Source organism: Anarhichas minor, unplaced genomic scaffold, assembly GCF_050575085.1.
Source record: "Anarhichas minor isolate MPS153535 unplaced genomic scaffold, ASM5057508v1 ptg000033l, whole genome shotgun sequence".
Taxonomy (NCBI): Eukaryota; Metazoa; Chordata; class Actinopteri; order Perciformes; family Anarhichadidae; genus Anarhichas; species Anarhichas minor.
This window is the reverse complement of record NW_027466479.1, coordinates 14391878-14410125: the sequence shown is the minus strand read 5'-3', so window position 1 is coordinate 14410125 and position 18248 is coordinate 14391878. Positions and strand designations below refer to the sequence as shown.

The 18248-nt window shown below is 42.3% G+C and overlaps 1 protein-coding gene across 1 annotated transcript in view; it reads right to left on the bottom strand.

The window, feature by feature from the left end:
• gabbr2 (gamma-aminobutyric acid (GABA) B receptor, 2) overlaps positions 1-18248 on the bottom strand; it is a 153258-nt gene that overhangs the window by 32639 nt on the left and 102371 nt on the right. Inside the window, exons 10-13 of the mRNA XM_076106019.1 lie at positions 17642-17792; positions 17160-17292; positions 15944-16051; positions 12089-12211 (exon numbers count right to left, since the gene is read on the bottom strand). Of these exons, the coding sequence (XP_075962134.1) occupies positions 12089-12211; positions 15944-16051; positions 17160-17292; positions 17642-17792 (515 nt within the window). The remainder of the gene's footprint in view (positions 1-12088; positions 12212-15943; positions 16052-17159; positions 17293-17641; positions 17793-18248) is intronic.

Sequence of the window (18248 nt, the reverse complement as noted above, 5' to 3'; positions counted from 1 at the left end):
TGAAAACAAACTTTGTGAGTGTTCTTCTATACTGTGAAATGGCGGGTGTATATTAGCATTACAAGGCATTAATGCCAAATACTGTTAAGGAGTGTGAAAAAAATGCATAAAAAATCCCCTTCAAAGTAAAAGCACAAGATTTCTTTTTTTTTTCCACAGGCAAAGGCAAAGGCAAAGGTTTTCAGACCCACTGAAAACGGGTCTGCGACCCACCAGTTGAGAATCACTGCTCTATCACTCTGTCCCTGTCCTTCCATCTGCAGCCCTCTATACTGTTAGTTTAAAGTCTGCAGTGTGCCGAAGGCTCAAGGTCTTGTGTAAAAGAACTCCTCCACTTAGCTGAATGTATTTGTATTCCTGGGCTCATAGTGCTGAGGCAGCACCGGTACTTTGTTCAAGCAGTGGCGAAGTGCTCTCATCTCCCCATCACTGGGCGACCTTGGTGGTCTCCTATACCTGACTCCACGGAGCGGTGCATGTGAGTTTAGTGTGTTTATATCTGTGTGTGCATGTGTGAAACTGTGTGGTATCGGTGATTAACCTTTGCCTAATTGACCCCTCCCCTCACGCAGTGTCATTGAGGCACCAAAGTCTCCTCGTCCTTGAGGTGAACGCAGCTCTGCAGAGGCTGTGCAGTGACGATGTGGCGCTGGTGCATGCAACAGCTTGTGGGTTCACATAATTAGGAATGAAAGTAAAAAAAAAAAGTGCAATAACTTGCAATAACACAGTTCTCATCACATAGCTGCTAATTTATTCATGAATCCGTCACTGTGGTTTGTTGTTTACAGCACATTCTATCTGAATTATATTGCATACAAGACAACACTGGACTCATTCATGGTGTGTTGAAGATAATCATCAGCTACATGAAATTAAAACAGTTGGGTGTGATGCCACTGAGCTACTCAAACAGAGGTAGAGGGAAAACTCACCTGTAAAGAAATGTCCATAAAAGGCAAATAAGTGGCCCTAGTTTTGTACCTTTTACCTATCAAATGGACAACGTGTTTCCTTTAGTTATAGACACAGATCTGTGCCAAATCAGTCTGCACTAAAGTCAGTCAAGGTATCACATTGATTGAGGCTCCTGGATGTTGAAAAGAAAAAAAACAAACAATCTTCCACCTGGTTCAATCCCTGGCAGCCGTACCTTCAGCTTGGCCAAGTGCTGCGTGGCAAGTCAGCAAAGGTCATATAGTATTCTTGGCACAGCACTTTAGTGACAACTATTGGTTGGTCTTTCTATCTTGTTTCATGGTGTCAGCACGAAGAGCAGTGATGAGCAGCAATAAGGTCTGTGGTAGGTGGTCTTTCCAAATTAGAAGAGAATGGAAGAACTAACTCTGTCCACAAAAGATCAAGCACATTGCTTTGTTAAGGTACCAACGTACCAGTTTAAAATGAGTGGCAATATTAAAAACAGATCTTTAAATTATTCAGCTACTATTATAAAATAACTAATAACCTTTTCTGGATATCGGTTGCCTACTCGAGCATCAAGGACACCGGTTTTGTGTCACATTGCTGTGAGGTCTAGAAGCACTTCCTCATTTGTTTTGTTTCATAAACTAATCCAAATCTAAATATTTCCTAATAACAAAAGTTTGTTTCCATCACTCACGAAATACAAACATTTCTAAATGTGCAAATTAGAATGGGGTAGAATAATTGATTTGAAAATAAGGAAATGTAATGTTCTTGTATAAAGCCTTAGCGACAAGGTTGAATTAAACATGTTCTTTCTGTCTCTCTCTCTCTCTCTTTCTTTAGATCAGGGCTCTATTGTAGCCCATTGAACTAAGGGGTTCTTATTCAAATATGAGCTGTAAGATATCCCCCAGTGTTCCAGTATTATGCAAATTAAAGGAATACTGTATTACAATATGTTTAAAAGAAGGTTCAATTATAATAATAAAGTAAATCCCCAATGAGCTACAAGGTTGCTCATGGAAATGCACCTGGTAGGGATGAGTTGATTGGGTATTTGGTTGGGTTAAGGTTCGATGTCAAGGGTTGCTGACTCAAACTTTCTTATCCAGAAAAGCAGTTTTCTGAATGATAACAAGGTTAATTATGGTCAAATCGATGGAGGGGCTTAACAATCGTGAGAAACATTTGTGTTTAAGTGAACCTCATCATCACCTCACGGCCTCTGGGACCACAGTCATCATCGGCAGCATCATTATCATCACCACCAAATACAGATTCATCGCCATCATCAAGAGCTGCATCACTATCCCGAGTCTCAAACTAATCATGTCTCTGCCCGTGGCCAGATGAGAGAGATCGCTGCCTTTCCCTTAACTGTGTGTGTGTGTGTGCGTGTGTGTGTGTGTGTCAGCTGCTGAGCCTTAATGGAATCCTCAGGGCTGTGGATGAGCAGAGGAGGAGGAACATTGATGGATGTGTCTGGTCACTGATGGAGGGTGTCTCTGGTATGAAAGAGAGACAGAGAGAAGGAGGAAGACGGAAAGAGAGGCCGAATGAATGGAAGGAAGAAAAGTGAGAAGGGGCAGGAGGCAAAGGAAAGAGGGAAACAAAAACCTAGATGGCATTATATTTATACAAATTGGATGTAGGTGGGGAGCATGGCAAACGTGTATGTGTGCGTTTGAGTAAGATCACAGTCGGATATTATACTGACTACATTTTCTGCAATTAAAATAGTCAATTTTGAACAACTGAATGAACATACAGAAACAGCACACATTCCCTTGTGTGTGCATGTACTATGTGCATACATATACAGTACAATATAAAGCCTTAGCTGTAACTGTCTGGTACTCTTGACACCACTTTTCATTTGGAAGACTTCTAATTGGTCAATTGCATACCCCTCATGCTCAATCAGCTGTTGCTGAGCAACTGCAGTTTGGGGGAGCAGTAGGAGAGGAGCAGGGGGAAAAAGTGCCGGGCAAAAAAAAATGAGAGGAGAGCAAAAGAGAGGCGTGGGTGATGGTGGAGGTCGGGGGTAATTTTGTGTGTTAGAGAGAAAGAACGACATACACAGAGGGCGAAGGAGAAAGGAGAAGTCACACAGCACACACAGATGGAGATAAAGTAAAAGGAGGTAAGTATCGCCACACAATTCCATTTTCAGCTGATTCACTTGAACAGGCTCAGCCATGCACAACCACATGTCCAATTTACCAGCTAGAGTGTCAACAAACTGTCCCTCTGAAGCGGTCCTTAAAGTGCTTTCCTGCATGATTCACTGATAACGCTGTCAGCTTACCCATGCCGTACAGTGCTGCTGTCCCTCACAAGACAAATACCAGTGCACTGCCAATACAAAACATACAGGATACATTTTTTCCAGAAGAAACGATAAAAAGAAATCCTGTGTAAACTGAAGCCTGTGTTGACTTGGCTAGATATCCAGGTCCCCTTCATCTTTCCCTCCCATTGTAGATGGAGGCATAAATATACAAAAACACAACAAACGTGAAAATGCTTTCAAACATTTAACAACTTTAACACACTAGGGTTGTTAAACCATTGCAGAGGTAAAATCACTGCAAGATAAGTGCAACTAAATCAAACTTTAAATATCGAACCAATGGAGGCGGAGCTGCCCTGACCGTGATCCCAACTTTGATTGGGTAGATATTTGGTCCAGCATTAAATATGCTTCTCACAACCCCGACCCCCGGAAATTCATTTTAATGATCTGTATTGAACTGATTTAAAACAACACAAGTTGCATCTCATGTGTTGGCTGAATGACTCATTTTTCATGCCCCTAGTACTTTCTTCATAATGTATGAAAACTGGTCCACATTTCTGGATCCAGGTACCTCTTCAACCGTTTCAGATGTTGGTTGAGGCTGTGCCCACAACCATATTTGTCTTTCTCTTAGATTATGTCAGTGTTATTACGAAAGAAAAATAGATTGTGTTTTCTGGTTTAACTGCTGTGAAGAAAATGATTTTAGACTCTTGGAGGTCTCCTCGTTCTCTCACCATCTGGCATTGAATGCTGTCTTAACCCGATGTTATCTAGCTGGAGCTTTACATCGCACAAATTAGTGACGTTACTGAATTTACAATACAAAGGATTATTTTTCCTCCTCTCGCTTCTTTTCTCCTTTGGTTTGGGACTTTCATTCATATTGTTCAAGAAGCTTCTAGCAAGAAAGTATCCATAAAACATAATTCAGCTTCTATTTTCATCAGTTCGCAATGCAGCATTCTTTATGTAGGCTGAGGCTTTAGTCCTTTCAGGTGGAGGGAAGTCGTGACTCCTTCTGCTGGCTGGGACATGTAAAAACGGGCAAGACTATAAACAGAAGCGGGTATCCCCCAAGGTAAAACCTGTGACACACTCACTGAGACTATACCTTTGAGGACCTCAAAATAACAGGCCAACGTCAGAGGCACCATGCTGCTCTGTGCCCACCACAAAGGTAAAGCAGAACTGCACAATATGTGCAGAAATGGCTCGGAAGAATATAATTGCCAAGGAGTCGTATCTGTGTGTCTCTAATTTGAAGTTGTGATAATGAGGTGGTTATGAGGTGTCATATCAGCAAGATGATTTTACAACTGAGCCTCCTCTGATGGAGGCCTCTCGGTTAGGAGAAGGTTGTTAACAATGCAGCTGCCTACAGTAGAGCCACATCTCTTTTATTCACCACAACACTAGAACTTGATGCAATCTAATAATGCAACACACGCAGTAACACTACAGACAAGACAAGCTCTTAGACACGTGTGCAGCCATTCAATGAATGTGTGAGATCTATGTATCCTTCCCCTTTCTTCTCTTCCTTCTTTCCTCCAGAGTTGGTCGATGAGAAAAGGCCTAGGTGGGTGGTGGTTATCCCTTAATGACCCAGTTTATTTCGAATGGGCATTGATCTCAGACAGTGCTTTACTCAATGCTAACAAAGAAGCCTCAAAGTTCATTTTAGCAGCATCTTGGCACTTTAAGTGCTACATGGATGACATTGTTCTTCATTTTCTTTATCATTTCCAATTCTTGTCATATCACATATTTGCCTTTGTCATTGGGAATATGATTACTCACGGTTAAATACATGTGTAATCCAATGCAGACCTTCCTTAATCTACCCGAATATGAGATATAATGAATGTTTAAGTATTTTTTCCATTTAATAACATCAATGTTTTATTTCCCATAGAGTATAATTTTGAGAGCCAGCTAGATTAAATCAATGTAAAAAGGACTATCATTGTGGCCTGTTTCTGCAGAGCAGGATGATAGTGAAACAAGAGCATCATGTCCTTCAGATGGCATTCACACAATCAACAGCTGACTGAGACTGCAGTGGAGGACCTGTGTGAGAGTGCAGGAAGAGGGGGAGCAACAACACTGTGGGCAGGTGAGTGTGTATGTGTGTGTGTGTGTATGTGGGTGCAAAACTGCAGTGTTAAAAAGGATTTTACAGGGGTGTATGTATTTGTTTGTGCAAAACTGCCATTTAGTGTACAAGGTGCACATTCAAACTCAAATTGGAAATGGGTTATTTACAAACATCTGGTGCATTCAGGTGCTTGCAGGATATACCAAAATCTGAGATTGAAGAATGATGCTGTGTTGTAGGAAACTCAAAGCAAAAGCATGGTCTTCGTTAAAGGGTCAACGTGAATTGGGAGATTATTGTATTAAAAATGTTCTGTTTAGAATGTGCAGGGTTTCTCTTGAGCGCATGAACTTGCAAGAATTTTGTAAAAAACATATTTGTAACTGCAAAGGTGACAGAATGTCACTATGAACTGAATCCAGTGATTGCCTAAAAGGCTAAATATGACTGTAGGCTGTTTGCTGGCACAAGTCTCACTCCCTTTGGCCGCACTAACCTCTTTCCCCAACTCACCCTGCCAAAACACAAACCTGGCTGGAACTGGAGACACGGCTGGGTGTCCATCCCTTCCTTTGAAGAGGTGACATGGAATTGGAAAATTGATAAAAGAGGAGATGGTGAATTGAAACAGGAACGTGTGAGGGGAACAAAGACAGGATAAGGTAAAGAGAGAGGGGGAGGTGGAGAAAAAAAGGAAAAAGAAAAGGGAATGTTTCAGATCAGCCTGAGACGTGTCCACTGCTACTGCAGTCACAAGCTTGTTTTTCTTTTTTCAGCGCTCTCCCGTGGGGTATGAGTTTACCAAATGAGGAGAAGGAGGAGAGGGATAGAGCAAGACAGGAGCAGGAGGTAAAAGAAGGTGTCTGCAAATAGAAACGGGGCTGGAAACACAATTCTGATGGATAAACCTGGACAACAGGAATGAAATGAATAGATGAGAAACATGGAGAGCAAGAGAGAGAGACAGTTCCACAGTAAGCAACTAAGCAAAAGAAAACCGAATAAATAAAAGAGAGGGGATTGAATGTGAGAAAAGCATAGCTCACCTAAGGGAGCAGCAGAGAGTGTTAGCAGATCTGTGAGGGGACGCTGCGAAAAGTCACCATTACAATTGAGAAGAAGAAGATGGACAGAAAAGATGCGGGTAAAAAGAATCTAAGCTTATAAATAACCCAATATCCCTATTTTAATGCTTCTCCTCTAATTGTGGTAATGACATGCATGTGTTTTCAAGCTAGCCGAATAAAAGTTAACAATATAAATATCTAAGTGTGAGGCTGCAGTATGATTATTAATCATGCTGCATTTATACCAAACTCTTTAAACAGTATGCATGCTATTCAAAGAATGCAACAATGCTTTAAAAGATTCAAGAGGACATGCAAACATGTGACAGGCAGTATCACTACAAATAGTAAAAACTAATTTGCCAGGACTAAAAGGTAGAATCAGTGTATGATTACATAAAGAACAATCAACGGCAGGTAGCTTGGTCTGAAGTAATTATTAATAGAAATTACCACAGATGCAAAAACTGGCCATCCCATATGTTGCCTATACAGCATATCTGTTGTCTAGAATGTTGTTTCCCTCTTTTCAGGAATTGATTTAATAACAATGTGTTTTTCCTATCCTATGAACGTAGTGTATGTAAATATTATGAGAACAGATGGTGTTTCACAGTCTATCAGCGAGAGAAATAGCATTGTCGATGTGGTTTCACGCCATAAATAAAAAAAAACGGCTACCTGAAATCTGAGGCCATCATTTCACCATCGTCTCATAAAGAGGAATATTTCTACATTAAATGCTAGTAGGTTTGCTACTGGAGCGACAGTACATGGGGACAGATGCGATTGTCAAAGCACTAGGATAAAACTCCCCACCCCGCCCCCCTTCTCTCTCTCACACACACACACACACACACACACACACACACACACACACACACTCCTTACTGCGTACCGGTGAGGACGACAGAGGTAGGGAAGCAAAGGGGAAATCTCTGTGAGAGTTTCTAAACTTCTGCATGAAACAGTGCATGCATGAGTGTATATGTGTATTTACACCTTTTCTGCTCCGGTCAGTCATTGCTAATCTATCAGCCCAGCACATGCATTTTCATTTACATGTTTAAAATCTTCTCTACGTGCGTCGGAATCCTGAAGTGGGTGCCCCTAACCCGCTATTTTTGTCTCATGGATCAACAGTACAGCTCTCCGCGTTATGGATGTCAGAAACCATGGCCGTTGCTATGGTGATGCCACACTGCAATATAAGCCCGCCCGCCCGCCGATGCTTGCAGCAGCTTTGAAGCTCAGAGGGGTCTGCGGCAGGATCCACCGGAATGCTAATCAACCTTTCTCGACAGTTTGTCCTTCATTATGCAGGAGACAATGCCCAGGACAACAAAAGAGGGCGTTAATGTGTGACCGTAAACACAGGCATACGTACAAAAGCATTTCCATGCATGAGTGGGCACATACACTCCACATGTACACGGGCTGAAACAAACATTCAAGGTCATACGCATGAATACACACACATACACTGTGCAACTAACACAAAAATGAACAATCCACACATTGACACTGCAACATGTGTAAGTACGGCGAGGCTTAATCTGATGGCAACCAGCAGTCTGCCCTGCTGCTGAAACATCCACGCCATTAACAAATGCTTCATTATTAACGAGCCACAAAATGGGTCTAGTTGCTCACTACAGCCCAACGTCTCTATATCAGCCTTCCCAGGACGTTGCTGGTACAGCCAGAGTTGTTTCTGCTCTCAGGGAGGAAAAAAAGACACTGACATGCAGAATACTCCCTGTGCTGTTAGGATTTAGAGTCAGACCAGTGTAAAAACATCTGTGAGGAAGTGAAGTTGCAATTACCATTTTGGCGGAGTTGCTTATAATCTTATCACCATATTTTATTGAATTCAACATATAAGGTTGCCTTTTGTGCACAGTGCATGTTGAAGTGCAGATCATAGACCAGGTTTGGTTTAAAGAGGTTGGGGACAATGTCACGGTCACATGTCATTTCTGGTGAAGGCGTATCATCTGCATACTGTAATTAAAATAAGACTATGGGGTCAATCTCTTCTCTTTTTATAGTCTCAAAGCCTTAACTCCCCACATGATCTCTGGCCCTTCTTTACTTATATTTGAGAGGGTATTAAATCAGTCATGTTTTATGAAGCATTCCACAAGGATCTATTGTTAGCCTCTTCATAGTTTCATCTTCTTGCTAATGCTAATAAAGGATGCAAAGGGGGATGCCCTAGTTTTGCTAATGGCAGATCATTAAGCTTAGCTTGCTGGATTCAGTGGGTTCACCCCTGGTGATGCAGAGTATTGACTTTGTCCATGTTTCCACAGGGTAAATCTTGGCTTTACAGAACAAGCAAGATCATTTTACCCAAAATCTAAACGAAAGCAATTTAACCACTTGCAATATTTAGATGTACCCATATCTGTGACCACCACAGGAACAAATATATGTCAACATGCAGGAGTACTCACTTAAGTCTACAACAGAGAGATTCTCTCCCAAACACACACTTGTAGAGATGATCATTCCTGAGTGTCTTCACAATGTATGTGTATCTGAAGCAACTACAGCATCTCTCCTGTAAACAATATGCGAGTACCCTTGTTGGTCCTGAGTCAATAAGGAAACCCTCCTGTGTGATGGTTCAAACAACAAATGTGGTGGACTAGCGAGCACTGTGACAGTTCAATAACACCATGTTCTCATACCCTTGGGTACAGCAGGTAGTTACAGCGCTGTGGACCCAAGGTCAATGCTATTCCCAATTCCCCACAGTGGGGAAGGGAAATGCAAGGGTGGAGGAGGAGAGATTCTGAAAAAGACAGACAGAGGCAGACAGAAAAAAAAGAAAAGACAACAGACAGAGGGAAGTCACAGGGGAGGGGTGGCCTAGCATGATGTGAGCGCTCACAGGAAACTGAGTAACTAATGGTCCTTCTACTTGCGCCAATTACTGTTAGTCAGTCAGAGCTAGTCTCACTGGCTCATGAGCTCTATGGAAACCATCCACCATGGTCCCATTCCTCAAATAATCATCTCCATTGCGTTCAGACCCAAAATAGCACAGTGCTAAAAAACACAAGGGGATTTGTTGGTGGGGGCAAGTTGCCACAGGTAGAGGAGAGAAAATGAAATATGATTCAGTAAGTCCAGTTTGACCAATGTGTTGGCCCTGCCGGAGCAGCCTCGTTGAAACTGATGAGGAGGTTGTGTTATTTGATAATATCCGTCTGAACGAGGCCTATCTCTCCTCTGTCTCTGGTAATAGTGCAATATATTTATTATTATTTTTCTGTAAAATGCCCCAAATTGTTTATTACCATAAACATTTTGTTTATCCATGATGTGTTTTCACTTTCCCTTGCCCCATTTCCCTCCTTACCCCACTTCTGGGTATTTGGGTTGCCATCTGGTTTCTGGTCCCACCTGACAAACCTGGAGGCCCAGAGGAGCTCCAGGCTGCCTCTCCCACAGCTGAGCCTCAAGGGTCCACTGCTGCTGGTGCTGAAAATATGGCAGGCCAGGCAGGCATGTGGAGTCTCTGCCCCAGCCCAGGCATGCAGATGCACAACCCCAGGGGGGATGTGCACTCCTACACTGAGTGGTTAATATATTCACAACTCTCCCCTGGCCGGGGGCTTAGAGTCTGAGAATACTCCACGAGGACCCGACTGCATACACTGACAACATTCACAAATGAATATGTTAAGCAAGGCTTTGCTACACCCTTTAGGCAGGCTTAAATATATAAGTGGCTATCATCACAAAGGAAATATGGCTTTGTCTAGAGTTGTACAAATGTGCTAAGTATACCTTCAGAGTACGATCTAAGGAGCACAAGAATGTAAATAAGTCTGGCAAGATATCATTCATCCCTCCACTAGTTTCTTCCTCAGAGATCTCCCACAGGAATCTTTCCATCAAGGTCTAAGACAGAAAAACACAACCTCAGAAAAGCGGACCTACTCATAGTTCTCTTAGATAAGCACTATTTATCACTTCACAGGTTTTTCATTTAATTGAAGACACAAAAAAGTCAAAACTTGGTGCCAGACAGTGTCAGCTGGCCTTCGATCTCCCACGGGACCCTTGGCAGCAAGCAAGCAAACAACATTAAAATCCATTCAAAACCATCAAAAGAAGTCTCCATAAAAAATCCACCATTAGCCTTCCACTGCAGTGATCTTCTGATACCCTCTGTTTAGTAGACGGGTCAATGGGGATCCAACCAATGCCGTTGATTTCTGAGGATTCTGGTCTCTTGGGAGCCAGTTAGCAGTCTTGCGGCCTACATGCAGAAGTATAGGGGGACTTGAAAGACAACTCATTTGGGAAAATCTCCACTTGGCCGTATTCATAGTGTGTGGTCTTCAAAGACAAACGATTTAATCTCAGCTGCAGTGGAATAATTGCTCCTACTTGTCAGTTGTTAGCAGCAGCAGTAAAGTAAACATAATCTCTCCTGTTCAACTGAGTTACTTGTCAGCCCATAAAGGGAATAATACATAGCAATGTAAAATAGATTTTTCAATAATGCTATTATTACTTCGATATAACCTATGACATGGACATATCCGATAAACAGGTAAGAAAGCAAAACCTACCAGAGGTTTTAACGCGCCATCAGATAACACATTATTGTCGTCTTCTTTTGAAGACATACCTTGATAAATTCAGAGTTATTGAACCCACAGCTGCAGTTACAGATCAGTGTCACACACAGATAGAGTTCCCACCCTAATAGTACAGTATCCCTCACTGCACCAGCTCTATAACCCATTTTATCATTACACTGCATTAGTTGCCCTCTGCCTAATGCGAGTCCATCTTTTTGTCTGACAACTTAATAGATTGACGAACGAATGTGTCCTGCAGCCTCTTATGCTTAACCAGTGGCACAGTGATCCATCTGCTTAACAGCATGAGGGGATATTCTCAAAAACAAAAAAACACGAAAAAGCTACTTTAATATATTCAGCTCAAAATCTTCCTGACTCAAGCATTTAACCCAATGTCTAAGTGTTAACCTGTACAGACGTACCAAACAGTGAGGCCATACTACATATTCAATTCAGCAGAAATCTGCACAACCAAAGCTAATAAATCCTCTGAGAAAATAAATATGCAGTTGTGCCTTCCTAATTCACAGTCCGCATTCCCTTAATACCACTGATAGTTATGTGCTAATATGTCATGCCGAAAACACATTTCAAACACCGTCAACCTTTGACGCCAAAGCTACAGTATGTTCATTTTAGACAATTGGGTGCACAGCTAGACTAATCCTGTACCAGTCTCAGAGAATCTGACTCTAACCAATCGCAGCAAAGCAGAGTTCATTTCTACTCCACACCACGCCACCTCTCCAGCAAGGAGAATGTGATGCCAAGTGTCTCTTTTCCAACAGGCCTTGCCAAAGTCTCACATCCAAGCTGGCAAATGTCCGGCCATGGGATGAGCGCAGGAGGCAGCAATGGCTCACATCCTGACCCAAAAATAACAAGCACAACAAAGATGCTCACGATACGGCCCAAGGCGGACATTTTCTTTGCCTGAACTCCAAATACAGAGGCATTTTAAGCAAGAATCTGTGTCACTGGGATTCTCCCAGCTGGGGCAAATCATGTTACATCAACATAAAAAAAAACACAATCAAGCGAAAGTTTAGATGACATGTGAAAAGACATTGAAATGAACACTGACCTCCAAGCTGTACTCTTCCACCGTCCTCTTAAGCGGGTCCACAATCTGCCAGCAAATGAGGATGCATAAGTCGATTAGCAGCATCCCGCCAACGATGATCAACAACTTCTGGTCCTTTATGATCTGAAGGGGGCGAAAACAACATAAGATGCTTGTATTAGCCGAATAGTTGTGTAATTATATTTGTTGTCTGTGGAGCCATTTTAAACATTTCTTTTTGACCACTGTAATTATGTGATTCTCTTCCCATCTCAGGACCTGGAGCCCTGCTGGTTTCATTCAAACATCTAATCAGGGACTGATTACAATGCATTTAGCTGCAATTAACCACCTACTAGGATAGGAAACCCGCCAAACTGTCCAAAAGATCAAGACCTGGTGCACAATTTGATACTGACACATGTAGTATATATTTAGCAGGTTGCACTCCAATGGCCCAGGACTGAGAACCAGTGGGGGACATTCAGTCCGTCGATACTCTGCCACCGGAAAGCCAGGATTTGTTACCTTTTGGCCAGAGAATGTGGAAAAGATCCACCAAACAAGAGCCAACGCTGTTGACCACCAAAGCCCCTCTTTTTAACCATGAACTTTAGAGGGATGAAAGCCGTGACCTGTTTGTGATCTTTATTTATAATAGTGTTTGACTGTCTGGAACAGCAGATCAAAGGAAAGGTCAGGGAACACAGGCTGGGCTGTGTTTGGAGAGTATCACGTAGCCCAGATGCAGCACAGTGGTCTCACGTAGGTCTCCATCCGCCGGTGGGGCATGAGGGGGTTGTTTTTTGATCTGGTGTCTTTTGATGGTGTTGGCATTGAACAAATAAGACAATGGACATTTCTTGTAGGAATACTGCAATGCTTCAGGGCAGCTTAGCGGAAGATATAAGCAGAGTTGGACAAATGTCTGTTTCAAAGCCAATGAAAAAATATGTGACGACAATAAAAATACCTGTAAATTTTGGTCAAATCTGGCTGAAAGAACTAACATTCTATCATTCCAACAAGTAAATAGTTGTGACAATTTCAGATATTTTAGGGAAATTTACAAAAGAAAAAGCTCCACCATCTGCTCAACTGTGATATGTTACTCTGCCAACTGCGTCTGCTCGACAAACTATGTAATGACTCTAAATTACCTGAAGTGTTATGTAATACTGGCACTCAATACATATCTACTAATGTGTCTACTAATAGATTTGATTCAGAAATAAACAGAATCATTTAAAACATTGAATGTGCAACTTGATCCTGAAATATAATTTTTTTCTTTTTATTCTCGACAACTAAGCAAAGCCCACCCGCTGCCCGTGGGATGTGGTTCAAAGCTCTGAAAAACTTAAGTTCTCCCTGAGTTATTATGAGTATTGTTTTCAAGGGCAATAATGAACTTTCACGCTCAAATACATGTATTTTATTTTTTTTGCAACTTGGTTGCATAAAAACAAAAATCCATTTACTGTGTAGTGTAAACCAACAAGGCCACGGGCTAGCTATGTCTGCTGGGATACTGTAACATAATTCAAGTTAAAATGCGTAGGACGCTGTAACAACAGTATGCTACTACTTATAAACAAGATCCAGGAAGTGGGGTGACATGTTATTTTCAACTCAACTGAAGTGAACGTGTGTACATATGTGTCTATGTATGCAGGCACGTGTAATGAGTTAATGGGTACAGTGTGTTTGTTTAGCTTTGCCCTATTTCTGTGTGTGTGTGTGTGTGTGTGTGTGTGTGTAGGTGTGTGTGTGTGTGTGTGTGTATGTGTGTGTGTGTGTGTGCACATCCAGCAATATATCACAAAGGAGTACTCATCAAGATAGGCAGACTGACAAATAGCTGCTACAGGGGCCTTGGGGTAAAGGGTTGTGTTTTGAAAGTGTGTATGTTTATCTGTGTCTGTGGTGTGTGTATATAGAAAAGGAGGACGTTGATTGACAGCCCCCCCTCCCCCCACAGCGTCTCTGGCACTGAGCTCTTTAAGAAGTGAAGGAGTGCCGGCCGTAGCCCGCCGAGAGGAACCCTTATCGAACACACCCCTGATTTACAATCTGTGCAATCCTCGAAAAAAGGTGGAGGGTAGTCTGGGAGAAGGACTGAGGGATGTAGTTCCAGCCCCACTGTTAACTGTTAAGATGGTTAACACTTGTGGTCGTCCCTCCCCTGACAGCGATTGACAGAGATTTCAGGGCAACAACAGCAACTATCGCTCTTCTGAAGCCAAAGCACCTGCACTTAATCAGTGTGGAGGAAGTGTGATGCGTCGGTGTGTCCTGCAAACAGACCCAGGCCATGAACCAACAGATAATACATTTTGAGGTTTAAGGGCCAAAATATGCAGTCGGGGTAAATGCCGCTTGTGAAGAAACATTGGTGTTGTCTCTGTTAGCCAGGGGAAGAGGGTGGGAGAGGGGGAAGTGAGCCGAGATATTTGGGAATGAAGGGTCAGGGCAAAGCTAGAGAGCTCAGAGAGGCAAAATTGTTTTGTTTTCTTTGACTTTCAATAAGACAATGAATAAAAAAAAAATGAGGCCATGCAGGTCAAGTGTCATTCAGTTGGAAAAAGCTGAAAAAAAGGGGTGTTGATCATTCCCTGACCCCATCGCAGAGTTGCAGTGGAAACAGGTAAAGCAGAGCTCGGTCATGACTCCTTATCTTGTAACCTGGACTATCTGTGTCTTCATATATCCTTTGCCCTCTTTTTGCAGCTTTCCCCTTTTTCTTTTCACTGTGTCCAACCTACTTTCTTTGCCATTTTGTGCCATGTTGTTTGTCTTGTCCCTTGTTCTGCCCTGCTTTGCCTTCCTCCGTCTGTCTCTCCACCCTCCCTTCTGCCAATCCCTCCAACCTCTCCGACTCTTTGATCCATCCCTCTTTCCTCCCTCTCTTCCTGCTCTCTCTCTGGCAGGCCACCCACACTTCCTCCAATATGCAAGAGGGTGAGAGAGAAAGAGAGACAAAGAGAGGGGAGAGCAAAATCTATAAATACAAAAAGGCCAACACTCAGTGAGCTCGGCACCACTTTATATAACTAGGCCAGTGAAACAGATTGTGTCAGATGTTTAAAAAGCCATTTTTATTTCTGAATCCTTTTTTTCACAGAGAAGATTCTAAAAGCAGGTGCCAGGGGCTGCCAATCTTTGTTAGAAAGTATGAGTGTGAATACAAGCCCCCTCACACAGTGGGCAATGATAAGCTTCCTAAAGAAGATTGTCAGGTCTACATGTTTTATGGAGATGTTTGTGGTTGTGTGAACGTTTATCTTATCCAACAGATGTAAATGGTGTGATAAGAAGAAAAAAAGGTTCAGAACCAGATTCAACCAGAATAGATTATACACATTTTTTGAGGCGTCACATTGAGCGGCAAAATCGAATCATTTCATCCTTGAGACCAGGTGGCCATTTTTGCAAAACTTCAAGAAATTCCTTTATGGCATTCCTGAGATAATGCGTTCAGTGACCTTGATCTTTGACCTTTGACCACCAAAATCGAACTAGTTCCTCCTTGAGTCCAACTGGATGTTTGTGCCAAATATGAAGAAATTCCCGAAAGGCGTTCCTGAGATATCACGATTACGAGAATGGGTACGTACGGATGGACAGACGGACAACCCAAAAACATAACGCCTCTCAACTGTCGCTGAGTGGAAGCATAAAAATGTTTTTTTTGATAAAAAAAATCAAAGTGCATTCGTCAAGGAGGCATACGAAGTACAAGTACTAGTATTTGAGCCATGTGAGTCATAATTTGAACAATCTAATTATTAACTTCTGCTATAAATAGTACTACTTTGAATTAGCTTTTAATCGCTCTCGTGTACATTTCATAATATATATAATATTTTTCAATACCTTCTTCTTCATCTTTACATTCTTGAAGATGGCATGCACCCTCCAGGTCTTGGCAAACATGGCGCCAAAAGCTGTTGTGTATCCAACAATGAGGATCCATGTCCGAACCTATCAGAACAACAGGGAAAAACATAATTGTGTCACGTCTTAAACTGGTGATCAAGGCCTAAAACAACATCTGATCTGACAGGTATTTGCATTTTGCTCAAGATGTTCATTTAAAATAGCCTTGTGAAGACTTCTAAAAATAAGAAGCTGTCAGATTAATTTTTCTTCTCTAAGTGTGGAGCTCTGGGAGAACGTCCTGGACCATGGAAGCTGTCACACTCCTAAGAGCATTTCATCTTAATGAGAAACAAAACGTAGACCTCTTAGTGCTTTGGCACAGAGGACACTGCTGACGTGTTTTCAAATATTAGAATTTGAATAAAGACTATGAATAGCTACAGAGTGCTTCTGTATACTGTATATGTTTGAATGCTGCATGTGTACAAGTTTGTTTTTTATGTGCATGTGTCTGAGCCCTTTCTGCGCCGCAAATACTGCAAACCCTTCACACAGTTACGCATGGCTCTCTTCACCATGCCATTCACTAACATATCTAGAGAGAGGAATAAAGCCAGGCAGGGACAGAGCACTGTGTAAAGAAGACAGCAAAAAAACAATTACACTATACATTCTCAAGGAGACCAGCACATATTGATTGGTGGCGAATGGATCAACCTCTGTAGTCCTTTGCTGTAGAAGCTTGTCTGAAGTGACGCGCTCTGTTTTGGCTCTGCAGCAAAGCTTCAGCCAGGTGGTGGCAGCTCGAGACGTGCCCTGCCTAACTTTACGCTGGTGTGCATGTGTGTGTGTGTGTGTGTGTGTCTCTGTGTCTGGGAGAGGGTATCTCAGTGGAAACTGGTTATCACTGTAATCAAAACTCTTTAATTAATCCAGCATCTACATAGTCACACAGTAATGCTACCTGGGGGGAGACACTTAATGTGCTCCATGCTAGCTAGAGAGCCAGAGAGAGATCCAATCCCTTTTCACTTATGGTCGGTCACACAGTGCATGTGATTAGTGTTTCAGCAGTATTCTCCATATTTTAGCTCATGTACAGAACTATTTTGTTTGCCACTGGGTAAGGTTCGATTGAATAAGACTGGGAGCCAACCCCAACTTCTATTCATTATTTTATGTATTACTGAGAAGTGTTGAGGAAACTCACAGTGCAGAGGGTCTCAAACTCTTTGTCAGAGACGAAACCTCCATCCAGGCCGAACAGGAAGATAGAGGCGTAGGAGAGCATGCCTCCTAGGATGATCAGGTTGTTCATGTAGGGACTGGACATCTTGATCAGTCTGGAAGAGAACAGATGGTTAGATTACAATATAATATATTAAAATAGAATAGATCCTATTCACCAATAATACTTCAGTAGGATATTTAGGTATTGAGGAGAGTGAAATGTGAAATAGTAATGTACCTGTAGACAGTTAAAGGTTAATCATCATTCTAATGCTTCATCATTCTTTTACTTCAATATTTCCTGTGGTTCTTCTCTTCTTTCAATCATCCCATTCTTCCTTCTCCCTTAACACCAATCCCTTATTTACTTTCCCGCTGCACCATACATTTGTCTATTTCATATGACCCCTCCCTCCATCCTCCTACTCTCAAAGCTGGGCTTCACCAATGCTGAATGCTGACCTGTGGTTGCGGTTCTTGATGTTGAAGAACAGGAAGGCCCCTGCCATGAGCATGCCTAGTATAGTGATGGTGGACAGGATGCTGTATAGGGGTACGTTGATGTGGCGCCGCTGCAGACGCACAAACGTACGATCCTTGGGAGGCTCTACACCTATGAAGAAGATGCCAAAAGTCTTTGTTTAAGGGTGGAAATATAGAAAACAGTGGATTTCTGTAAACTTCTCCAGAGAGGTTTCTCTCTTCACAATTTAAGACCTGCTTCCTTCAAATCTTGTTTCGTTCAACCACAAAATAGTGACACTGCAGTGATTTGAAACCAATTTCCTGGTCCTCAGTTACCCCTAGTCGAGTGGATGTATCTCAATGCACCACAGTCAAGTTATTGTGGTTAGACACTGCACTTTCTTATCTTTTGCTCTATTTTTCTCCCACCAGTGTGCCAATCGATTGCACTGGCATCATCTTACACATCTCCACTTACTGTGGTCAGGGATGTGGAGACAAGCATCTTAGATGGTACTGTCCAAGAGTTTCTTTATGTGGGGCAAGGCCGACAAGATGGAGGGAAAGTGTGAGGGTGGTGAAGGGGGGAATAGCCAGGGGAATT